We start from the raw sequence: 21,647 nt of genomic DNA, 5'->3' as shown, positions 1-21,647 counted from the left end.
TACCTGACCTGCACACCCACCATTAGCTGCACCATCACACAGCCACTCGACACTAACTTCCCACTGCAGTTAGTTTATTGAAATTAGATAAAAGCTAGTTTTAATACGGTCATCTTTGCACCTCCCTGCGGCTTCTCTAGGTGCACACTGAGCAGATTTTTGCCCTTTATATAAACAGAAATTTCTGTGTCCCCAGCCAGTGACCTGAGCCGCCCTCACACTGATACCTTCAGCAAAATCCTCTGCATACATTAATACTTCGCTCACAGACTCTTCAATCTGATTATAGAAAAGCAGCTAATGTAAAATACTTTTCCATTTAGCCTGATAGCTTGGTGAACTTTTGGAAGTTCTTTGCTGACAGCTGGAATTTAGTAGACAAGAGCGACAGCAGCAGGTAAGTTCCATAACAGCCAGCAGGGGGCAGTCTGAAAGATGTGCCACTGCTAGGTGTAGCCAGGGGCCGGGAGACGGGCTTGTTATGGGGCTGCTGTTATATAAAATGTTAAAGCGCATTTATTTACTGTAGCTTTGAGCTGCCGGCAGGATTATAGCAGCTGCCAAAGAATGAAGACAGTGTTACCGTGTGACTTTTATTATTTGACGAGCATTATAACATGCTCAGGCCAAGCAATGCAAAATGCCACCAATGTATTGAAAATTAACTGTGGTCTTTGTAATAATGAAATAACAGTACTGATATTAACTTACTTGTTATGTAATTACACTTGACCTTTACATGGGGAATAATAGGAGTCTTACATACATGCATTTACAGTATATTAATCTGCAGTGCATCCAGAAGTCCAACTAACTGCAGATTGCAAGTAATACAATTGAAAATAGAAGAAATATGCACCTATTTCATTATTCTACATAATACATAAACCATTAAATAGTGAGAGCTAACGGGGAGGAGGACACACAACTCTGCTCCCACTGCGCATGTCGGAGATGGGACAGACCGTAGGCGCTATCTATATCATATCTATCATATCTATCTCTCTCATATCTATCTATCTATCTATCTATCTATCTCATATCTATCTATCTATCTATCTATCTCATATCTATCTATCTATCTATCTATCTATCTATCTATTTATCTATCTCATATATATCTATCTAAATCTCTCTCATATCTATCTATCTATCTATCTATCTATCTATCTATCTATCTATCTATCTATCTATCTATCTATCTATCTATCTATCTATCTATCTATCTCATATCTCTCTCTCTCTCATATGTATCTATCTATCTATCTATCTATCTATCTATCTATCTATCTATATCATATCTCTCTCATATCTATCTATCTATCTATCTATCTATCTATCTATCTATCTATCTATATCATATCTATCTCTCTTATATCTCTCTTCTATCTATCTATCTATCTATCTGTCTATCTATCTATCTCTCTTCTATCTATCTATCTATCTATCTATCTAATATCTATCTATCTAATATCTATCTATCTTTCTATCTCATATCTATCTATCTATCTAATATCTATCTATCTTTCTAATATCTATCTATCTCATATCTTTCTATCTATCTATCTATCTATCTATCTATCTATCTATCTATCTATCTATATATCTCATATATATCTATCTACCTATTTATCTCTCTCATATCTATCTATCTATCTATCTATCTATCTATCTATCTATCTATCTATCTATCTATCTATTATCTATCTTTCTAATATCTATCTATCTATCTGTCTCATATCTTTCTATCTATCTATCTCATATATATCTATCTATCTATTTATCTCTCTCATATCTATCTATCTATCTATCTATCTATCTATCTATCTATATCATATATCTCATATCTATCTATCTATCTATCTATGTATCTATCTCTCTCATATCTATCTATCTATCTCACATCTATCTATCTATCTATCTATCAATCTCTCTCATATCTATCTATCTATCTCATATCTATCTATCTATATCATATATCTCATAGCTATCTATCTATCTATCTATCTATCTCTCTCATATCTATCTATCTATCTATCTATCTATCTATCTATCATATATATCTCTCATAACTATCTATCTATCTATCTATCTAAATGCAAATGCAGTATACATATACATATATATCTATATGTAGGCTGAATTTTCATGGCACCCCTGGGCAAAACGTATGTTATGGAGAAAGTCAGAATAAAATTATTGAGTAAATTGTGCTTACCTGTCATCCTACGCTTCAGTTGTGTGATGGTGGACAGGGATGTGCTTCTGTTTGACCACATATTTTATGTTTTTGCCTCTTATAGTACATTGACTATAAATAATTTGATTTGGTGCTGGACCACCAACCTGAGGCACCCCTGCAAGTGTCCCGAGGCACACAGTTTGGTAACCACTGGGTTAGGGAATTTTCATATTTAAGGGGATGGTGTATGTAGAAGATACAACATAAAAACTATTTTGAGACATCATTATTACTATCACTCCAGACCACGGGCTCCCGTAAAGGGGATGCGACCAACCGGGGAGGGGGCATGTCCTTGTGACACGTCCCCAATTCATCACTCTTGGAGGTGTGTTCAGCACTTACAGAGGTGCTGGGCTTCCCCCAAGCTCTCCCCTCACTGTGAATAGATGCCGTCTGCATGAGCATGGCAATTATTCACCCGGCGGAGTTCGGTAACCGCAACTTTTTCCACCCGCGGGACACTGCGGCCTGCAGGTGGGGATGGCATAGAGTAGGCTGCTATAGCGGGGCGATGCTATAAGGACAGAGCGCATCTTGCCACTTTAAAATTGAGCAGGGCGCGGTGTCACGCTAAAACAGCCTAGCGGGAACACTATATACTTTTAAAATATATTTTTGGTTTAAAGATTGAAGGAATAATTAGAATTTTACAACCAAAAAACAGGAGAGGTGCGGAATTACTAGTGAATGAACGCAATATGCTAGCAAATAAACAGTCAAGTCCAGTAAACTAGTTATGACTTACATCAATAAAACATGATAATAGATCTAACCTAGGAGTGTATGAACTAACATGTAAGATACTAACATGTAAGATTACTGTATTAAACCTGAAGATGTTCATTCACTGGCTGATTCACTATATATGTAACACGTATACAGGGCTGTGAAGAGCCAAACAGGGCTCGTGTGAAGGGGGCGTGGCCTAATCGTGGGAGGCGTGGCCACACTGTCTTAAGAAAAATATATATAGTTGTGAGCCCCTCAGCCCAGCGCAAATCCAGGGGGGGGGGGGGGGAATCATGATGCCCCCACAGGCAGAGGAGACTGCCACTGAAAGGCCCAAACAGCGCCCCCTGCCCTGCAGTGCCCACGGCACATGTCCCACCACCCTAGTTACGACGGCCCTGAGTGTCCATAATGCTATAATATTTGCTGTGCTTCACTAAGTGATAAATATTGGCTTCTCTCAGACACAGGAGTACCCTCCTTCAGTGTCTGCTGCTGAGGCATTCACAAACATTGCTTGCTAAAGTATTTGAAATCCAATTAACATGATATTCACAGAGTTATTTAGGTATCTAGAGTTTTGTGCATTACAGATTACTGCAGAAATGTAAGAAAAAATAAAAGAGTGAAACTCTTAGTGAATAATAATTTTGGTAAATGAATAGGCTGGCTTTATCATCACTTTATAGAGGAATATCAGAAATGTTTGTGTTTTGAGGAAAAACAGTTTAAGTTTTGGAAGAAATAAGAAAATCGTATTAAAATTTGCACATAAACATTCCGTCATTATAGAGCTACTAGTCATTCGCCAGGTCCTAGCTATTGTGCCTGGCATAGGAGGTTTTCTATTACTACCTTCTGTCTTCTCCCTCCCATCTCTCTCCCCTCTTCTCTCACCCTGTCTCTTCCCGTTTACCCCCATTTGTTTTCTTACCCCTCTCCCTGTCTCTCCCCCTTTCCCTCCTTCTCTCTCTCCCTCTCCTCTCTCTCTCTCTCTCTCTCTCTCTCTCCCTTTTACCCCATTTCTGTTTTCTTTCCCCTCTCCCTGTCTCTCCCCCTTTCCCTCCTTCTCTCTCTCCCTCTTCTCTCTCTCTCTCTCTCTCTCTCTCTCTCTCTCTCCCCTTTTACCCCCATTTCTGTTTTCATCCTCTCTCTCTGTCTCTCCCCCTTTCCCTCCTTCTCCATCTCTCCCTCTCCTCTCTCTCTCTCTCTCTCTCTCTCTCTCCCCTTTTACCCCCATTTCTGTTTCCTTTCCCCTCTCCCTGTCTCTCCCCCTTTCCCTCCTCTCTCTCCCTCTCCTCTCTCTCTCTCTCTCTCTCTCTCTCTCTCCCCTTTTACCCCCATTACTGTTTTCTTTCCCCTCTCCCTGTCTCTCCCCCTTTCCCTCCTTCTTTCTCCCTCTCTCTCTCTCTCTCTCTCTCTCTCTCTCTCTCTCTCTCTCTCACCTTTTACCCCATTTCTGTTTTCTACCCCCCCTCTCTGTCTCTCCCCCTCTCCTCTCTCTCTCTCTCCTTTTACCCCCATTTCTGTTTTCTTTCCCCTCTCTCTGTCTCTCCCCCTTTCTCTGCTTCTCTTTCCCCCTCTTCTCTCTCTTTCCCCTTTTACCCCCATTTCTGTTTCCTTTCCCCTTGCTCTCTCTCTCCCCCTTTCCCTTCTCCTCTCTCTCCCCCTCTTTCTCTCCCTCTCCCTGTGGCTTTCTCCTCTTCTTTTTCTCCCCTTGTTTTGTCTCTGCTTTTCTTCTGTTTTCATTTCTCTCCTCCTTTTATCCCTCTCACAATCTTTTTCTTCTGACCTCATTTCTCTCCCCTCTTTTCTCTCTCTCTCTCTTACCCTCTGTTATCTCTCCCCCTCTTTACTCTCTATTTTCCATCCATTTAGCTCTCTCCCCTCATCTTATTTATTGCCTGTGCAGTAACTACAGTCAAGTGCATAAATATTGGGACATTGACAGAATTCTCATATTTTGGCCTCTATTCACCACCACAATGGCTTTGAAATGAAACAAACAAGATGTGCTTTACCTGCAGACTTTCAGATTTAATTTGAGGGTAATTACATCCAAATCAGGTGAACGGTTTTAAGGGGCCAAAAGTAATGGGACAAACTAAACAATCCTAAATCTAACTTTCACTTTTTAATACTTTGTTGCAAATCCTTTGCAGGCAATTACAGCCTGAAGTCTGGAACGCATAGACATCACCAGACGCTGGGTTTCATCCCTGGTGATGCTCTGCCAGGCCTCTACTGCAAATGTCTTCAGTTCCTGCTTGTTCTTGGGGCATTTTCCCTTCAGTTTTGTCTTCATCAAGTGAAATGCATGCTCAATCGGATTCAGGTCAGGGGATCGATATTAATTGAATACCGCCCATAGTCTGAATTATGATGCACATGTTAGAAGTTTGCTGGAGATATTAATGGACACATTTAATAAAATATCTTCCCAAATTAATAATGTCTTAAATATAATATTCCCCAATAAGACATCCAACTTTTCTATGGTCATCCTCTGCCTATGCTGCCTCCCGATTCTATAGAGTACTCTGGACCTGATACAGCTTGGATCGCAATTGCAAACATCGACGCAGCCGAGCTATTTTTATCCTGGTCACATGCGCGTATCCAGCATATCAGATGCGTGCGATCGCACAGTGATCGCATTGCGGTGGCATTCGCAAGCCAGTGAAAACGCAGAAATGATTGAGAGCCAGCAAGTGTTTAGGCGAGGTGACAGGGAAGGACAGAAACCTCCCGGGAGGACAGAGACCTCCCGTGGAGCAGAAGGGCAAGGACAGAAACCTCCCGGGAGGACAGAAACCTCCCGTGGAGCAGAAGGTGTGTCTTACCGTTTGGACGCCGTTTAATGGACGTCCATAATTTAGCCAATGTGATCACCTCACAGCGTGTGCAGAGACTCGCAGGATTAGCGGCAGACCAGCCGCAAATGGACCATGGTGGCCGATGTTCCCGATGTGAGCGCTGGTCTGCGTGTGCGCTTGCAGAAGCGAAGGCAGCAGTGGGCCTCAATGCACGGATAAGGGTTGTGGCTGCATCTGCTTTTATTAGCAGCTGTGTTCCGTCAGGCTTCGCAGATGCAATTGCAATTGCGATCCAAGCTGAATGAGGATCTCTGTGCTTGTAAGTGTCTGACTTGGCTCCCAGGAGAAAACCTCTGTAACTTCTGCCTACGGGATAACTTTTTCAGTCCTGGGAGTACTCTTCTTACGCAATATATTACTATTATTATTTTTTTTTTCGCAGTAGAACGAGACGTGTGGCTGTATGTGTGTCTGGCAATCAGCACTGCGCTGCTGGCAAAATAAACAGCCGTAGCTCATCAGCTAGCGAGTACTCAAAACACGCCTAAAATAGAACAAATGTATCAGCTCTGGGGCAGAGAAAGGGAGTCATTAGCAACGCTAAGGAAAACATTCTCCCACGTGACTTGCACACTACAGCAGGCGCGGCCTGTGGACAGTGGAAGAGAGGGCGTAAGGCCTATTAGCACGCAATACAATAACATAAAACAAAAAGGGATCGCACCAGCGGACCTGAGACGTTATGCAAGTGTCACAGCTGCCGGCTTCCCAGACCGCTGCTTGCGTACAAAGACGCAGCAACGGACGAGCATCGATCGCACCATCAGACCTCTGAATGTACATCGCAAGTAAGTCCTATCACTCTAGGAAAGAACCACCAGTCATTGTGATGGCACCTTCTGTATTCATTTTATCATGTATATGGATATTGTATTCCGCTAACATACCGGCAGGGCCATAGAGAGCGGTGCTGGGCCCTGGTACTGTAGAGGGCGTGGCCTAATTGAGTGGGCGTGGTTACGTCTCCTATAACAAAAAAAAAATATTAAAGGAATATCAATTGTGGCGCAGGGCACCACCAAGGGGGGGGGGGGGCGTGCTCCCCTCAGCCAGGGGCAGATCTAGGGAACGCCGTTCTAGGGAGCGAAACTGGTCCAGACCCCAGTGCAACGTTAGCTGACTAAGCACATGAGATATCTCTGAGATCTCCTGCATTTGTTAAAGAGCAGCCATATTTAAAACTGCCTAAACCTGTGCGTAAACAGGCGCTTTAGGCTTAATAACTAGACCGCTAAATAATACAGACAAAACAAACATAAGACTGAAAGATGTGACGGCTAACGGCGATCTCTGCCAAATACGATTTGCACATAAAATATAAAATATTAATGTACAAAAAGAAACACTATTGCAAAGAAATAGAAATGAATAACTGCAAAGATAATAGCAATAGAAATAGCAAAGATATCGGACACAACGCAGCATTGCTTTTAGTCTGAGCAGACGTTACAGTCGTACCGTGCATGCATCCTAGTTTTGCACGTGGAGAGCCGCAGTTCGGACGCATGGTAGTAGAAATGTGAGGGGCGTTTCTGGTCGGCACGGAGACACTGCATCTTATGGGTGTATCGGAGGTGTGTCGTGTAAAGACGCGCAGCCGCTCACATGGGAGGCCACATCCATACGGATGTAAGCCAGGGAAGGACTTTATAGCGGCATTACCATAAAAACTCAGATGCAACTATGGTAAAAGACGCGGCTGATCTCAGCGTCCGAGTCAGCCCCTGTATGTCATTCATTTCAGTCCCTGCTCCACTGGAGCTTACTGTCTTAATTCCCTACTTTCAGAGCGCACGCACACCAGGGCCTGTGTTGGCAGAATACAATGAACCTGCCGGTATATTTTTAAACTGTGGGAGGAAATAAAAGCATTGGAAGGATGCCTGCGGGAGAACATACAAACTCCACACCAACATAGCCAGGTTGGAATCGAATACAATGAATTCAGCTCCAACAATGTGTATTGAAATAATGTATACACAGAGGGCCTCATGCAGGATCTATTTGTGGGTCATAAAATGAAGCGTTTTCATTCTGCTCTTGCGCATCAAAATGCGTCATTATTTAGCTTTCTATGTATCGCAGACTTGCGGCCCAAGTACGCTTCTTAGGAGACGTGCTGATGATAATGACACCGGCAGCGCTATTTAGCTGCTTCTGAATGGCCACTCCAGCTGATTCTACCTAATCCATTAGGCTGGCGGCCTTGTCACTCCTGATACTTGTCCGTCCGCACTGTTGCAGGAGATGACACGTCGCGTTGGATTTATAGAGCAGTAACAACCGTTGTGGGGGGGGTTTGTATTTTATTATATGGAGAATGCAACCTTCGTATATATTAATAGCCGTCTTTTAAATACCCTGTTTTATATTGTATATAACACTTCATTACTTTATATTGCATACAAATGGGGTCCTGGAGCTTTTGTATCTATAAGCTGTAGTGTCAAGCTGCATTTCCGCACTATCATGAGGCTTACGCACACGAATCTGTACACCTCGCGTAGTAATAGTGCTGTGTTTTCAGTTGGATGTGTGACTCAAATATACATGTAAAAACATCGCAATTCTACAGCCAAATTTTAGGCGCAGGCACGACACATATACGAAACACTATATCAAGCCCAAAATACAAGTTATCATAGACTGAGTCCAGCTCTGACCACGTGACTGAACCTTTCATTTACAAGCAGAACTGATTCCCAAAAACCAAATGTTTAGCATTATCCAGATCATAAGGTCCAATATACTCACATGCTGTCCAACAGTCTAATCACCTCTCCGTAAGGAATTAAAGAGCTGATTCAGGGCCTGATTCAGAGCCGGACGCTATTTGCGCTCGCTCGTCCAGAAAAAGTGGCTGGCTATTTAAATTAACCGTTCGCTCTTTGCGGTCTGTTCACGCCTCTATGTCTGAGCAAGCGAACGAAACATGCGAACGTAATTTTGAAAAAAATGCCCCCTGGCCGCTCGCATCATACGTCATGTCCGCTATTTATTAGATTAATCGAGTACATCGGACGGCGTATGAACTGCTCGCTATTCTTGTGGTTGGTTTTTCCTACCGCAATCATGTGAGCAGTTCTAACTATAAAACAACCAAGTGACGTGGGCAATGACGCTGCTTTGTTAATTATGCACACCCTGAAAACGCCCGTTTTGACCTTTTGGCACGCCTGCGTTCTGATCTCCACTCCCAGTTTTCAAGCACCTTCCCCTGTTACCACCCACATACGCCTCATTCTGTCACTCAAAATAGCAGGCATTCGCTATTTAGCGAGCACACGATTTTCGGCCGTACTGACTGGTTCGTGCATGCGTATTAAAATCCGTATGCAAGCGCAGTTGTGCGAACATCGGTCGGAACGAACGAGCGGCCGCTTACGAGCGGCTCTGAATCAGGCCCCCAGAGCGATCGCTGCTCGCATGATGTGTATGCAAATTGCGTAGGCAGTGCAATCGCACAGCAATGCATTAGCACGCCCAGTATATCTTAGAGAGCGATCACATAGTGTATGCAGACACCCACCAGCCTGTTTTAAGACGCCCTCTTGTGCACGTCATGTCCAGGAAGTGTATGCAACCATCGGTACATCACATGCGATCGTAGTGCTTGAGGTTGACCATACCCTGCCGCAAGCACTGCGAGCACTTCAGTGTATAAACAAGCCAGGTGACGTGTACTATGATGCTGTCTTTTAATTATGCACACCGCTAAAATGCCGTTGAGATGCTCAGGCCCGCCTGCGTTTGCACCTCCACTCCCCAGTTTTTAATGGCCAGTCCCTGTCACCACCTACAGACGGCCTCTCCTGTCACTCACTCTGCTGGCCTGTCTATGCGCAGCGAGCGAATGCATTGTGAACTTTCGCTAAGGTATGCGCACGCACACTGTGATGCTTGTGCACAATGCATACACAATGCATACCATCGGCAGCAGTGAGCGTTTGCATCTTAGCTAGCGGGTCTGAATGAACTCCTAAGCTTAATATATCCATGGCAACCAAATAAACATTGTCATCTTGCAAAATCTAATAATATAAGGCCCAAATGATGTGTACAGCCATGGCCAAAAGTTTTGAGAATGACACAAGTATTGGTTATCGCAAAGTCTGCTGCTTCAGGGCCTGATTCAGAGCCGGGCGCTATTTGCGCTCGCTCGTTCAGAAAATAGGGGCTGGCTATTCAAATGAACCGTTCGCTCTTTGCGGTCTGTTCACGCCTCTAGGTCTGAACGAGCGAACAAAACTTGCGGTCGTTTTTTGGAAAACTACGCCCCCTGGCCGCTCGCATCCTACGTCATGTCCGCTATTTATTAGATTAATCGAGTACATCGGACGGCGTATGAACTGCTCGCTATTCTTGTGGTTGGTTTTTCCAACCACAATCATGCGAGCAGTTCTGACTATAAAAGAACCAAGTGACGTGGGCAATGACGCTGCTGTACTAATTATGCACACCCATAAAACGCCCGTTTTGACCTTTAAGCACGCCTGCGTTCTGATCTCCACTCCCTGTTTTCAAGCACCTTCCCCTGTTACCACCCACATGCGCCTCCTCCTGTCACTCAAAATAGCAGGCATTCGCTATTTAGCCAACAAACGATTTTCGGCCGCACTGACTGGTTCGCGCATGCGTATTACGATCCGTACGCATGCGCAGTTGTGCAAACATCACTCGGAACGAGCGAGCGGCCGCTTACGAGCGGCTCTGAATCAGGCCCTAAGTTTTTATGATGGCAATTTGCATATACCCCAGAATGTCATGAAGAGTGATCAGATGAATTGAAAATAAAGTCCCTCTTTGCCGTGACAATGAACTTAGGACCTGATTCAGACCCGCTCGCTAAGGCACGATCACTCACTCTGAGCAATTTTCGCCCATCTGCGCATGCGTATAATTCACAGTGCGCAAGCCATTCGTTGCGATCTGATTTTGGTTGCTCGTAAGCCACGGTCGCTGCTTTGAGTGACAGCGCAGTTTGTGGGTGGTAACAGGGGAAGGTGCTTGTGAACGGGGGAGTGGATGTGCGAACGCAGGCGTGTCATTCCTCCAAAACGCCATTTAAAAAGGGGCAACACTGCAAATATTGATTATTTGCATAAACTTAATGTAATTGTCAATTAAAGCCTCTGACACTTATGAAATGCTGTAATGTTACCTCAGTATACCATAGTAACATGACACTTATGAAATGCTGTAATGTTACCTCAGTATACCATAGTAACATCTGACACTTATGAAATGCTGTAATGTTACCTCAGTATACCATAGTAACATCTGACACTTATGAAATGCTGTAATGTTACCTCAGTATACTATAGAAACATCTGACACTTATGAAATGCTGTAATGTTACCTCAGTATACTATAGAAACATCTGACAAAAAGGTCTAAAAACACTGAAGCAGCAAACTTTGTGAAAAACAATACTTGTGTCATTCTCAAAACTTTTGACCATGGCTGTAGTATCTGTACTGGGGTTAACATTCTATCCAGAAAATAAACTGCAAGAGTCATACATTGCCTTGTCTTTGCCACTATTGGATAGCCAGATGGTTTTATAGGGTCCCTGTATAAAAGCAGGTGGCACAGGATGGGAAGTTTATCAGTAATGCCTGAGGCTTGGGGAACCAATTCTGTGAGTGAAGCCTGTAGCTCAAACAATAATCTAATATTGTATTTATGAACAGGTGTTGGCTGATATCACTGTTAGCCATCTCATCGTTCAGTCCGCTCCTGTCCTTAGTAACCTAATCGTGGTTTATGGGTCTCTGGTTGCCCGGTTACCGGGGATTTACCCATGATCCGGTAGTTGCTTAGTGTACCGTAAGATTGCAGATGGTGATCGATTTCATGAGAGTTCAGTCATTACTCTGCGATATGACTAGAAAATTAATACGTGAGTATAGAAACAGGCTTCTTGACCCGGCTGAGCAGGTACGTTGCCCATTCTGACTAAGCTTCAGCTCAATTAGATGGGCGATCAGAATGGGCGACTAATGTGGTCATTGCGACCATCTTCAGATGCAGCACTCGCAGATGCTGACAGGAGGCGTCTTTTCCCGATAGACGCCCTCTGATGCATTAGAATATTAGTTGGACGGTATTGCACAGCTGCTTCCATCACCTATAATTATCCCTAGGCCAGGAACTAGCCCGTATCCTATAATTATCCCATGGCCAGGAACTAGCCCATCACCTATAATTATCCCTAGGCCAGGAACTAGCCCATCACCTATAATTATCCCTAGGCCAAGAACTAGCCCATCACCTATAATTATCCCTAGGCCAGGAACTAGCCCGTCACCTATAATTATCCCTAGGCCAGGAACTAGCCCATCACCTATAATTATCCCTAGGCCAGGAACTAGCCCATCACCTATAATTATCCCTAGGCCAAGAACTAGCCCATCACCTATAATTATCCCTAGGCCAGGAACTAGCCCGTCACCTATAATTATCCCTAGGCCAGGAACTAGCCCGTCACCTATAATAATCCCTAGGCCAGGAACTAGCCCATCACCAATAATTATCCCTAGGCCAGGAACTAGCCTATTACCTATAATTATCCCTAGGCTAGGAACTAGCCCACCATCTATAATTATGCCTAGGCCAGGAACTAGCCCAAAAATCTATAATTATCCCTAGGCCAAGAACTAGCCGGTCCTTATAATTATCCCTAGGCAGCCCGTCACCTATAATTATCCCTAGGGCAGGAACTAGCCCATCATCTATAATTATCCCTAGGCCAGGAACTAGCCTATCATCTATAATTATCCCTAGGCCAGGAACTAGCCCATCATCTATAATTATCCCTAGGCCAGGAACTAGCCCATCACCTATAATTATCCCTAGGCAGCCCATCACCTATAATTATCCCTAGGCCAGGAACTAGCCCATCATCTATAATTATCCCTAGGCCAGGAACTAGCCCACCATCTATAATTATCCCTAGGCCAGGAACTAGCCCACCATCTATAATTATCCCTAGGCCAGGAACTAGCCCATCATCTATAATTATCCCTAGGCCAGGAACTAGCCCATCATCTATAATTATCCCTAGGCCAGGAACTAGCCCACCATCTATAATTATCCCTAGGCCAGGAACTAGCCCAAAAATCTATAATTATCCCTAGGCCAAGAACTAGCCCACCATCTATAATTATCCCTAGGCCAGGAACTAGCCCAAAAATCTATAATTATCCCTAGGCCAAGAACTAGCCCATCGCCTATAATTATCCCTAGGCCAGGAACTAGCCCGTCACCTATAATAATCCCTAGGCCAGGAACTAGCCCATCACCAATAATTATCCCTAGGCCAGGAACTAGCCCACCATCTATAATTATCCCTAGGCCAGGAACTAGCCCATCACCTATAATTATCCCTAGGCCAGGAACTAGCCCGTCACCTATAATTATCCCTAGGCAGCCCGTCACTTATAATTATCCGTAGGCCAGGAACTACAATAGCATAAGACCTATATTAATATTAATGTTCATTTATGTAGTACCTCCAATTACACAGACATTCAGAGCAATTGAAGGTTACAGTATAAATTCCCTGACATACACCCACTAGGAACATAAGTCATCAGCCAATTAACCTATCAGTATGTTTTTGGAGTGTGGGAGGAAACCAAAGTACCCAGAGGATACCCAAACAAAAGCAGGGAGAACACACAAACTCCACAAAGATAGGCCTGCTTGGAAATCAAACTCATGACCCCTGTCAGACAGCAATGCTAACCACTAGGCCACTGTGCTGCCCCATCACTAACTGTCCTGGGCCAGGAACTAGCACAGTGCCCGAAGCCATGAATATATATTTTTACCAACAGCGATTTTGTTACCTTTTGTTCCTTACACCTCATTTTGGCAGATCCATCGTCGACTTAAGACATCTTTTTATACCATGATCCCCTCTATGTACAGTGCTGTGTAATATGTGGCCACTTTACTAATACAGATAATAATAATGATCCTGTGTCAGACGGGAAGCTGTGCACATAGGCGCATCAGATGAGCAGCTGCGAGTCCCGCAGACCTCATTATGTTGTAATGTATTATTACAGTGCATGAGTAAATGTTATTTGTCCTAGAAACCAGCTGCAGACAGTATCCCCCCCCCCCCCCCCCCGGCTGGCCACGTTATGACAGGCTAATGGTTGGTTGGTTACTTGCTGCTCTGTAGCACACAGGAACAACACTTGCACATAATGTAGAACACAATATAATGGCCGTTACCTGTGAAGTGCACGTGTCGGCTCTGGGGCTCTGCCCCACTGTCGGTGATGATGATCGGCACATGGTGGACTTTAGGCTCCAGATAATTGCGGTCCATTGTCAGAGAAGCGTGGGTCCCTGTGTGTTAGTAACGCGGGAGTCAGCTTACATAGTGAGGAACACCACATGTTACAATCCAATAGCACTACTCTCATTCAGACCCGCTCGCTAGGATGCGTTCGCTCATAGCTGGCCGATATTTGTAATGCATCGCAATGCGCGCGCGAACCACTGCGAAAGATTGGGAAGTGATCGCTTACCCAGCATAGACAGCCCAGCTGAATGAGTGACAGGAGAGGCTGTTTGTAGGTGGTAACAGGGGCTGGCCACTAGAAACGGGGGAGTGGAGGTGTGAACACAGGCATGCCTGAGTGTCTCAACGCCGTTTCAGAGGCGTGTATCATTATCAGCCAGCGTCATAGGACACGTCACTTGGTTGTATTTCACACTGAAGTGATCGCAGTGCTTGCGGCAGGGTATAGTCAACCTCAAGCGCTGCGAGCACATCCGATGGTGCTCGATGTACCAATGGTTACATGCACTTCCAGGAGATGACATGCGCAAGTGGGCGTCTTATGAATGGCTGGTGGGCGTCTGCATACACAAAGGGATCGCACGCTAAAGCTGGCCACACACTAGACCAACTTTCATCCAACCATCCAACTAGTTGATTGCTTGGAATGAAAATCTGGTAACATATAGGAGTAACTGATGATCAGCAATTTGCTCCTAAATGCCAGAAAACAGATGAAAATGACGTCAGACAAGTTTGTTAAATGTTTGATCTAAACTATTTGTTCAAATAACAGTTTTTGTCTATTTTCCGGCATTTGGGAGCAAATTGCTGATTGTCATTTGCTTTCATACCTTACCAGATTTTCATTCCAACCAATCATCTAGTTGGCTGGTTGGACATATAATCTTTAGACGTGTGGCCAGCTTAAGACATAGTGGGCGTGCTAATGCCTTGCCGTGCGATCGCCTGCCTTGCTGGGCGTGCGCAGGATTTGCATACGCTGGGTGCGAGCGAACACATCTAGCGAACGGGACCGAATGAGTTCTTTAGTATGGAAAATATATAGGATTTCACCTTTGTTGAATGTATATTTAGTTGCGTAATAATTGTCTAATTATCTTATAAAAATCAATGCTAACATTATCACTCTCCGCCAGTTTCCACCCGCCGCCACAATGGACGTCCGTAAGCATCGCCCCCAGAGACTCCACCAAGTGCACTGAATGAATAACGTCTTACTAGACCTTTACGAGGTTAGCAATATGAGGACGCCCCATGTACTCCACAACAGCTAAGCATATACGTGACCCTGTCACTATACACTACAGGACATATACAGTAATACACGTAAGACCTCTACACGGACGTCTCATTCCCTACCCCACATACCATTACGCGTGGTCACCTTCCACTGTCTTCGGAGAAGAACATCATCGGGCAGGGTGAAGGTGAAGGGGGCGCCGTTCCCTGCGGAATCCTTGTCGTGCGCCTGAATGAAGATTGTCTGCTCCTCCCTTTTTGGGGTGCAGAAATATTTATTGGAGTAGTCGCCGACCAGATTGGGAATATTGTCATTGACGTCCAGTATATGAACCACCACATCTGTCGTAGCAGAAAGCCCAGCATCGCCTAAAAAAATGATGTCACCGGTTTATACAGTGGAGGCCGTTACACTCCAATCAGAAATGACGTTACATTTATTATTTGTTTTCCTAGTAGGAGTCGGTGGAGTTAGATCTGTTACAGGCATTAAACCATGTTACTGTTTTACATTACCACTTTGTTTTCTTCTAACATAAATATTTAGATATTTATTTTCCATGAAGATATTTAGTAAGCCAGATAGTTATTCGGTATACTGCCATTGTTATTGTCTCTAATGGTGCAGACACACGGTCAGATTTTTCTTCAGATGTGAACAATAACGACTTAAAAAATCGTTCAATCGTTCATATCTGAAGGAAAATCTGACATATCTGTCAGATGAACGATTTGAACGATGCGCGTTCCCGATGGTCAGATAACGATATCTGACATCTGATGTGTTTGCAGTCAGACTTGGACGATCCCATTCATTTTAATGCAGTCAAAAATCGATCAATCGTCCAAATCTTTGGGAAAATCGTTCAATCGTTCATCTGACAGATCTGACAAATCTGACAAATCTGACCGTGTGTACGCTCCATTAGGGTGACTTACAAACATAAAACAGACGGCTTCATTACTTGTCCACCCACTGCACCTAGCTATGCAGGTACCACTGGAGTTAGGGCCACGCTTGCCGACATTTAGCTCCCTCCTTCCGGGAGGGAGCTGTCGGGCTTACAGGGCTAGGGGCGTGACGCGGCCAAAGGGGGCGGGGCCCGGCACATGACGCGGCATTGGTGGCGGAGCATGGGGGCGTGACAGCACTATCGTGTCATCGTGGCTCCGCCCCCTCTTCACAATGCCGTGATTATGCAGCCGGGGGCGGAGCCACGATGACGCGATTCAGCGCGAATCGCGTCACCGGCCCCCCTGCTGCCGGGGTTTATGATTTAAAAGCGCGGGGGTGCGAGCACATCGTCGGGGGCCGGGAGGATTGCCTGCCTTCCCGAGAGGTCGGGAGCGGCACCCGATTTTCGGGAGGCTCCTGACCAAATCGGGAGGGTAGGCATGTATGAGTTAGGGCTTCTCCTTATTTATCAAAGGCCACTGACGTGCAACAGTCAGCAGCATCACAATCTAAGGAGAGAATTAAGTAAAATATTTATTTAAATTAAAAAAAAAATGAATGCACAGATTGCTGAGATATCAGTTTTGCTCCTTTAAATCCACCCGCAGGCAATTACATTTGGCCCCAAGTCAGTCCCACTCAGGTCTGGCAGGTTTTAATTGATTAATTTAAGGCAACGGGATAAACCAGGTCCTATCATAGGCCCTGATTCACTACTAATTGCAACTGTGATTACGCACGCAATCGGCCGATTGTTGTGTTATGCGCATGCGTGCGCGAACCGGCCACTACGATCGGGACTGGCATAAAGTAGCCACTGCGATGCCGTACGCAGCCCGAGGACTCACAGCGTGCGATGAGGTTAGCAATTCCTGAGTAAGGTCAGAGCTTGTGCCAGTGTGCGTGAGGCTGCGATGGTACTCACTGTTACCATGGTTTCACGTAATGAGGATTACGGATGTGTGTAAGGTAAAGTGGGCGTCCTTATGTAGTGCTGCGACGGCATAGCGATCGCAATGGATTAGCATACCTTCGCAGTGAGACTGCGTGCGTAATCGCTGTTGCAATCGCAGTTGCGATCGATAGTGAATCAGGCCCATAGATATTTAATAAATAGGCCCATATATAACAACTTGGAAGGTATGACTTGTGTGCAAGGGTGTATGAGGTAACTGGGGAAGGGTATACCATCGGTGGGACAAGAGTTCACCTAGTGGTCTTGCTACCTGAGCTGGAGCTATGCCCATCCCTTATACCATTGCATATGGGTTGTGTACACTTTAAAATAGAAACTTATAATCATTATTAGATCTACCAACAAGGTGAAGGCCTGTAATGTACATATTATTCAATCAATTCCTTTCCTTTAGCTGCCGGAGACAGCTGCCATAGATGACCTCATTATAGGCACAGCCCTGCATTGGGGACATGGACAGAGTACTGGAAACATACAGATGTGTCCACATACATCCAGCCTCCTTCCGCGTTACACAGCCCTTCTAGTCACACCATGCCGTGGCATGACTCAGTAGCGCCAGAGCGTCTTTTCGTGCAACTTTTTCCCTTTAAATGCGTCTTAAACGTAGTGATGCCAATCGGACACACAAGCAGCTTCTGCTGATTAGAATGATATGTGGCCATACTAGGGTATTTGGAGCCCAGGGTAAGATGAAAAATGGAGCCCTCTACCCCTATGTGCACGCGCGCTGGAAAATTTAGCGTGGCCACATGCTACAAGGGGCGTGGTAAATGAAAAATGGGGGCGTGTCAACATGACACACCACTGTTTCTCAGAAATCTGGAAACATTCCGTTTCATTCCATAGCACCTTAATGCCCCCAGGAGTAGTGCCCCTTATGCAATGCCTCCAGCAGTAGTGCCCCTTATGCAATGCCCCCAGTAGTAGTGCCCCTTATGCAATGTCCCCAGTAGCAGTGCCCCCAGTAGTAGTGCCCCTCATGCAATGCCCACTATAGTAGTGCCCCTTATACAATGTCCTCAGTAGCAGTGCCACCAGTAGTAGTGCCCCTCATGCAATGCCCATTATAGTAGTGCCCCTTATGCAATGTCCCCAGTAGCAGTGCCCCCAGTAGTAGTGCCCCTCATGCAATGCCCACTATAGTAGTGCCCCTTATGCAATGTCCCCAGTAGCAGTGCCCTTATGAAGTGCCCCCAGTAGTAGTGCCCCTTATACAATGCCCTCTGTTGTAATGCACATTATGCAATGCCCCCAGTAGTGCTCCTTATGCATTGCCCCCTGTTGTAGTGTCCCTTATGCAGTGCTCCCATTAGTGCCCCTTATGCAGTGCTCCTTATACAGTGCCCCCAGTTGTGACCCTAAAGCAGTGCCCAATATATAGTATATAGTGCCTCCAGTAGTGTCTCTTATGCAGTGCCCCCAGTAATACTAAATATATAGTGCCCCTTATATATTGCCCCAGTAGTGCCCCTTATGTAGTGCCCAATATATAGTGCCCCCTATGCATTGCCCAATATACAGTGCCCCCAGTACCAGTAGTGCCCCTTATACAGCACCCCCAGTAGCAGTGCCTTTGACACATAAAACACAAACACGCAGACACAATATTACACTTACCTGAATACCCGCTCCTGCTGCGCCCGCCGCTCTCCGCTGCTCCCGCTCAGCACTATGGGAGAGACGGAAGGCGGAGCTCATGAGTGAGCTCTAGCCAGGCTCTGGCCCTGGGTGTGGCAGCCAATAAGAGTCTGTCTGACTCTTATTGGCTGCAGTGCTAAAACAAACACGCCTGCGGGGGCTCCGCTTTTGTTTTAATGTGCCGCGGACCGCACATGCCTTGGACTGCGGCCTGGCGTTGCCTGTGAGCTACTCTGGGTGTATCTGCATGTAAAACACTGCGTTACAGCTTCACAGCCGCTGACACTGTAACGTACCATTTTGCATGCAGACACACCCACAGTCGAAAAACGCTTGGCGCTACCGAGTCACATAGCACTCACGCATTATGTGTAGAGCGACTTGTAGCGCACGGATGTATGTGGACACACCTGTAGGGCAGGCAATAGGGAGGCGGGAGGAACTTAGCTCAGAGCCTGCACAGAGAGAGAACACAGCACTATCTCCGGCGTATACTGGGGGTCATTCAGACCCTCTCGTGAGCGCCAGTACGCTCGCAAGCGGGTCGATGTTCCCCCACTGTGCATGCACACGACGGAGGGAGCTCCGTCGTGCGCATGCGCGAGACCCGGCGAGCGACGGGCTCTCCATCGCTCAGGGTCTCGCACCAAATGGGGCGTGCTGTCGATGTTGATTGACAGCACGCCCCCTTTGGTGGGCGTGCCTGCCAGACGGAGGCATTCCCATGGGAACGCCTACCGTCTCAAGCCGGCCCCAGTGGGAGTGATTTTGGCTCTGATAGAGCCAAAATCACTCCAGGGCTTGCGGCAGCGAGACCCTACCGCAGGGTCTCCGTCGCAAGCCCGATGGTCGCGATGGTCAAGACCATCACGACCATCATCATGGACGCTCGCTATAGCTGTGGGTGGTAACCCACAGCTATGCGAGCGTCCATGAGGACGCTCCTAAAACAGGTAGGAGGGCCCTGATTCAGAGCGAGCACTCCGGTCAGAGCGTTCAGCTCTGAATCAGACCCACTGTACACTTCCTAAGTAAATAACAATCGATGATTTAAAATCCTGATTCCGCCATAGAATAGTTAGAAAATATCTTACAAATTCGTCTTAACATACATTCTAAAAGCAATGTTTTCCTTTACCCCAAGGTTATTACAACAGACAGCGATGTGCTCACCCCACGTTCACCATGTCTCACAGATGCCACACGGGTCACATGTGACAAATCAGGGCCTCTGTAAGCAGTCTTTAGTCCCACTGATTGAGTCACCTCATACATGCCCCCAGCTCATGTACAGACAGTGATTGTTCTGCACATTCATGCAGGTAGGTGCAGTATGCCAAGAAGGCAGCACGCTACACATCCATTATGCTGTTTGCTGTACTCGTCATCATCACAGTGGCATTGTGTGCCAGGCAGATGTTCTGGTTCCAGTGATTGCAAGGTTCTCCTGCTGGGGAAGTAGGTGGCAGACTGGAGACATTAATTGTGCAATGATCTACATTTAAACTCCACTGCAATTATCTCAATTAAACCTAATATAAAGGGATGGATGATTAGAATGATGAGTAACTGTGAATAATGTAACCCCCCATCCTTTTTCCTTTTCATTTGTACATCGCAGAGTCCACAGCGACTAATCCAGCAGCAGCAGCCGCCTCTCTGTAGCGTTTTATAATAATTTATCATCCACTTAACATTTTCTTCAGTTTTAAACACAGAATGCTGTTGTTGTTAATCATATAATAGGCTCTCGGGTGCCGGGTTGTCTTTGTCTCTGACATTACATGTATACAAAAACTGCTTAAAGGTGCACGAGGAGTAATATATGGCAGGTGGAGCGTGTGGTCATTGGACGCGTTTCGCTGTGCGATTTGTGCAGCTGATTTTGCAGAGCACATGTCCAGCACAAATTTGGCAAATGCTTGCGGCGGGCCTGGCATGGTGACCCGTTCTGCAAATCGAGCCTGTGCATGTCCCTGGGTACCTACATGATACATTTCAGCAATTTGCCAAACTTCATCAAATAATTTACACCTCCTGGATAATCTAACCAATGACTCTGCTAGAAAAGTAAAGAACGCAATTAGCAAGAATCAACAGGTGTCACAAGTCTTTAGCCCTCTAAAAAAAGAGGTGTGACGACGAAAAAGGAGGTGTCACAAGTCTTTAGCCTTATAAAAGGAGGTGTCACAAGTCTTTAGCCTATAAAAGGAGGTGTCACAAGTCTAGCCATATAAAAGGAGGTGTCACAAGTATTTAGCCTTATAAAAGGAGCTGTCACAAGTCTTTAGCCTATAAAAGGAGGTGTCACAAGTCTTTAGCCTATAAAAGGAGGTGTCACAAGTCTTTGGCCTATAAAAGGAGGAGTCACAAGTATTTAGCCTATAAAAGGAGGTGTCACAAGTCTTTAGCCTATAAAAAGAGGAGTCACAAGTCTTTAGCGTTATAACAGGAGGTGTCACAAGTCTTTAGTCTATAAAAGGAGATGTCACAAGTCTTTAGCCTTATAAAAGGAGGTGTCACAAGTCTTTAGCCTTATAAAAGGAGGTGTCACAAGTATTTAGCCTTATAAAAGGAGCTGTCACAAGTCTTTAGCCTATAAAAGGAGGTGTCACAAGTTTTTAGCCTATAAAAGGAGGTGTCACAAGTCTTTAGCCTATAAA

General features: G+C 45.4%; 1 protein-coding gene across 1 annotated transcript in view; it reads right to left on the bottom strand.

Moving 5' to 3' along the window:
• The window catches only part of CDH16 (cadherin 16), a 186,778-nt gene that overhangs the window by 11,558 nt on the left and 153,573 nt on the right, over positions 1-21,647 (bottom strand). Inside the window, exons 14-15 of the mRNA XM_088476787.1 lie at positions 15,542-15,781; positions 14,098-14,214 (exon numbers count right to left, since the gene is read on the bottom strand). Coding sequence (XP_088332913.1) covers positions 14,098-14,214; positions 15,542-15,781 — 357 coding nt within the window. The remainder of the gene's footprint in view (positions 1-14,097; positions 14,215-15,541; positions 15,782-21,647) is intronic.

This window comes from Taudactylus pleione, unplaced genomic scaffold (genome assembly GCF_031769625.1).
Source record: "Taudactylus pleione unplaced genomic scaffold, aTauple2 ptg000194l, whole genome shotgun sequence".
In the NCBI taxonomy this organism is placed as follows: Eukaryota; Metazoa; Chordata; class Amphibia; order Anura; family Myobatrachidae; genus Taudactylus; species Taudactylus pleione.
Note: the sequence above shows the minus strand (reverse complement) of the source record. Positions and strands in the feature narration are given on the sequence as shown.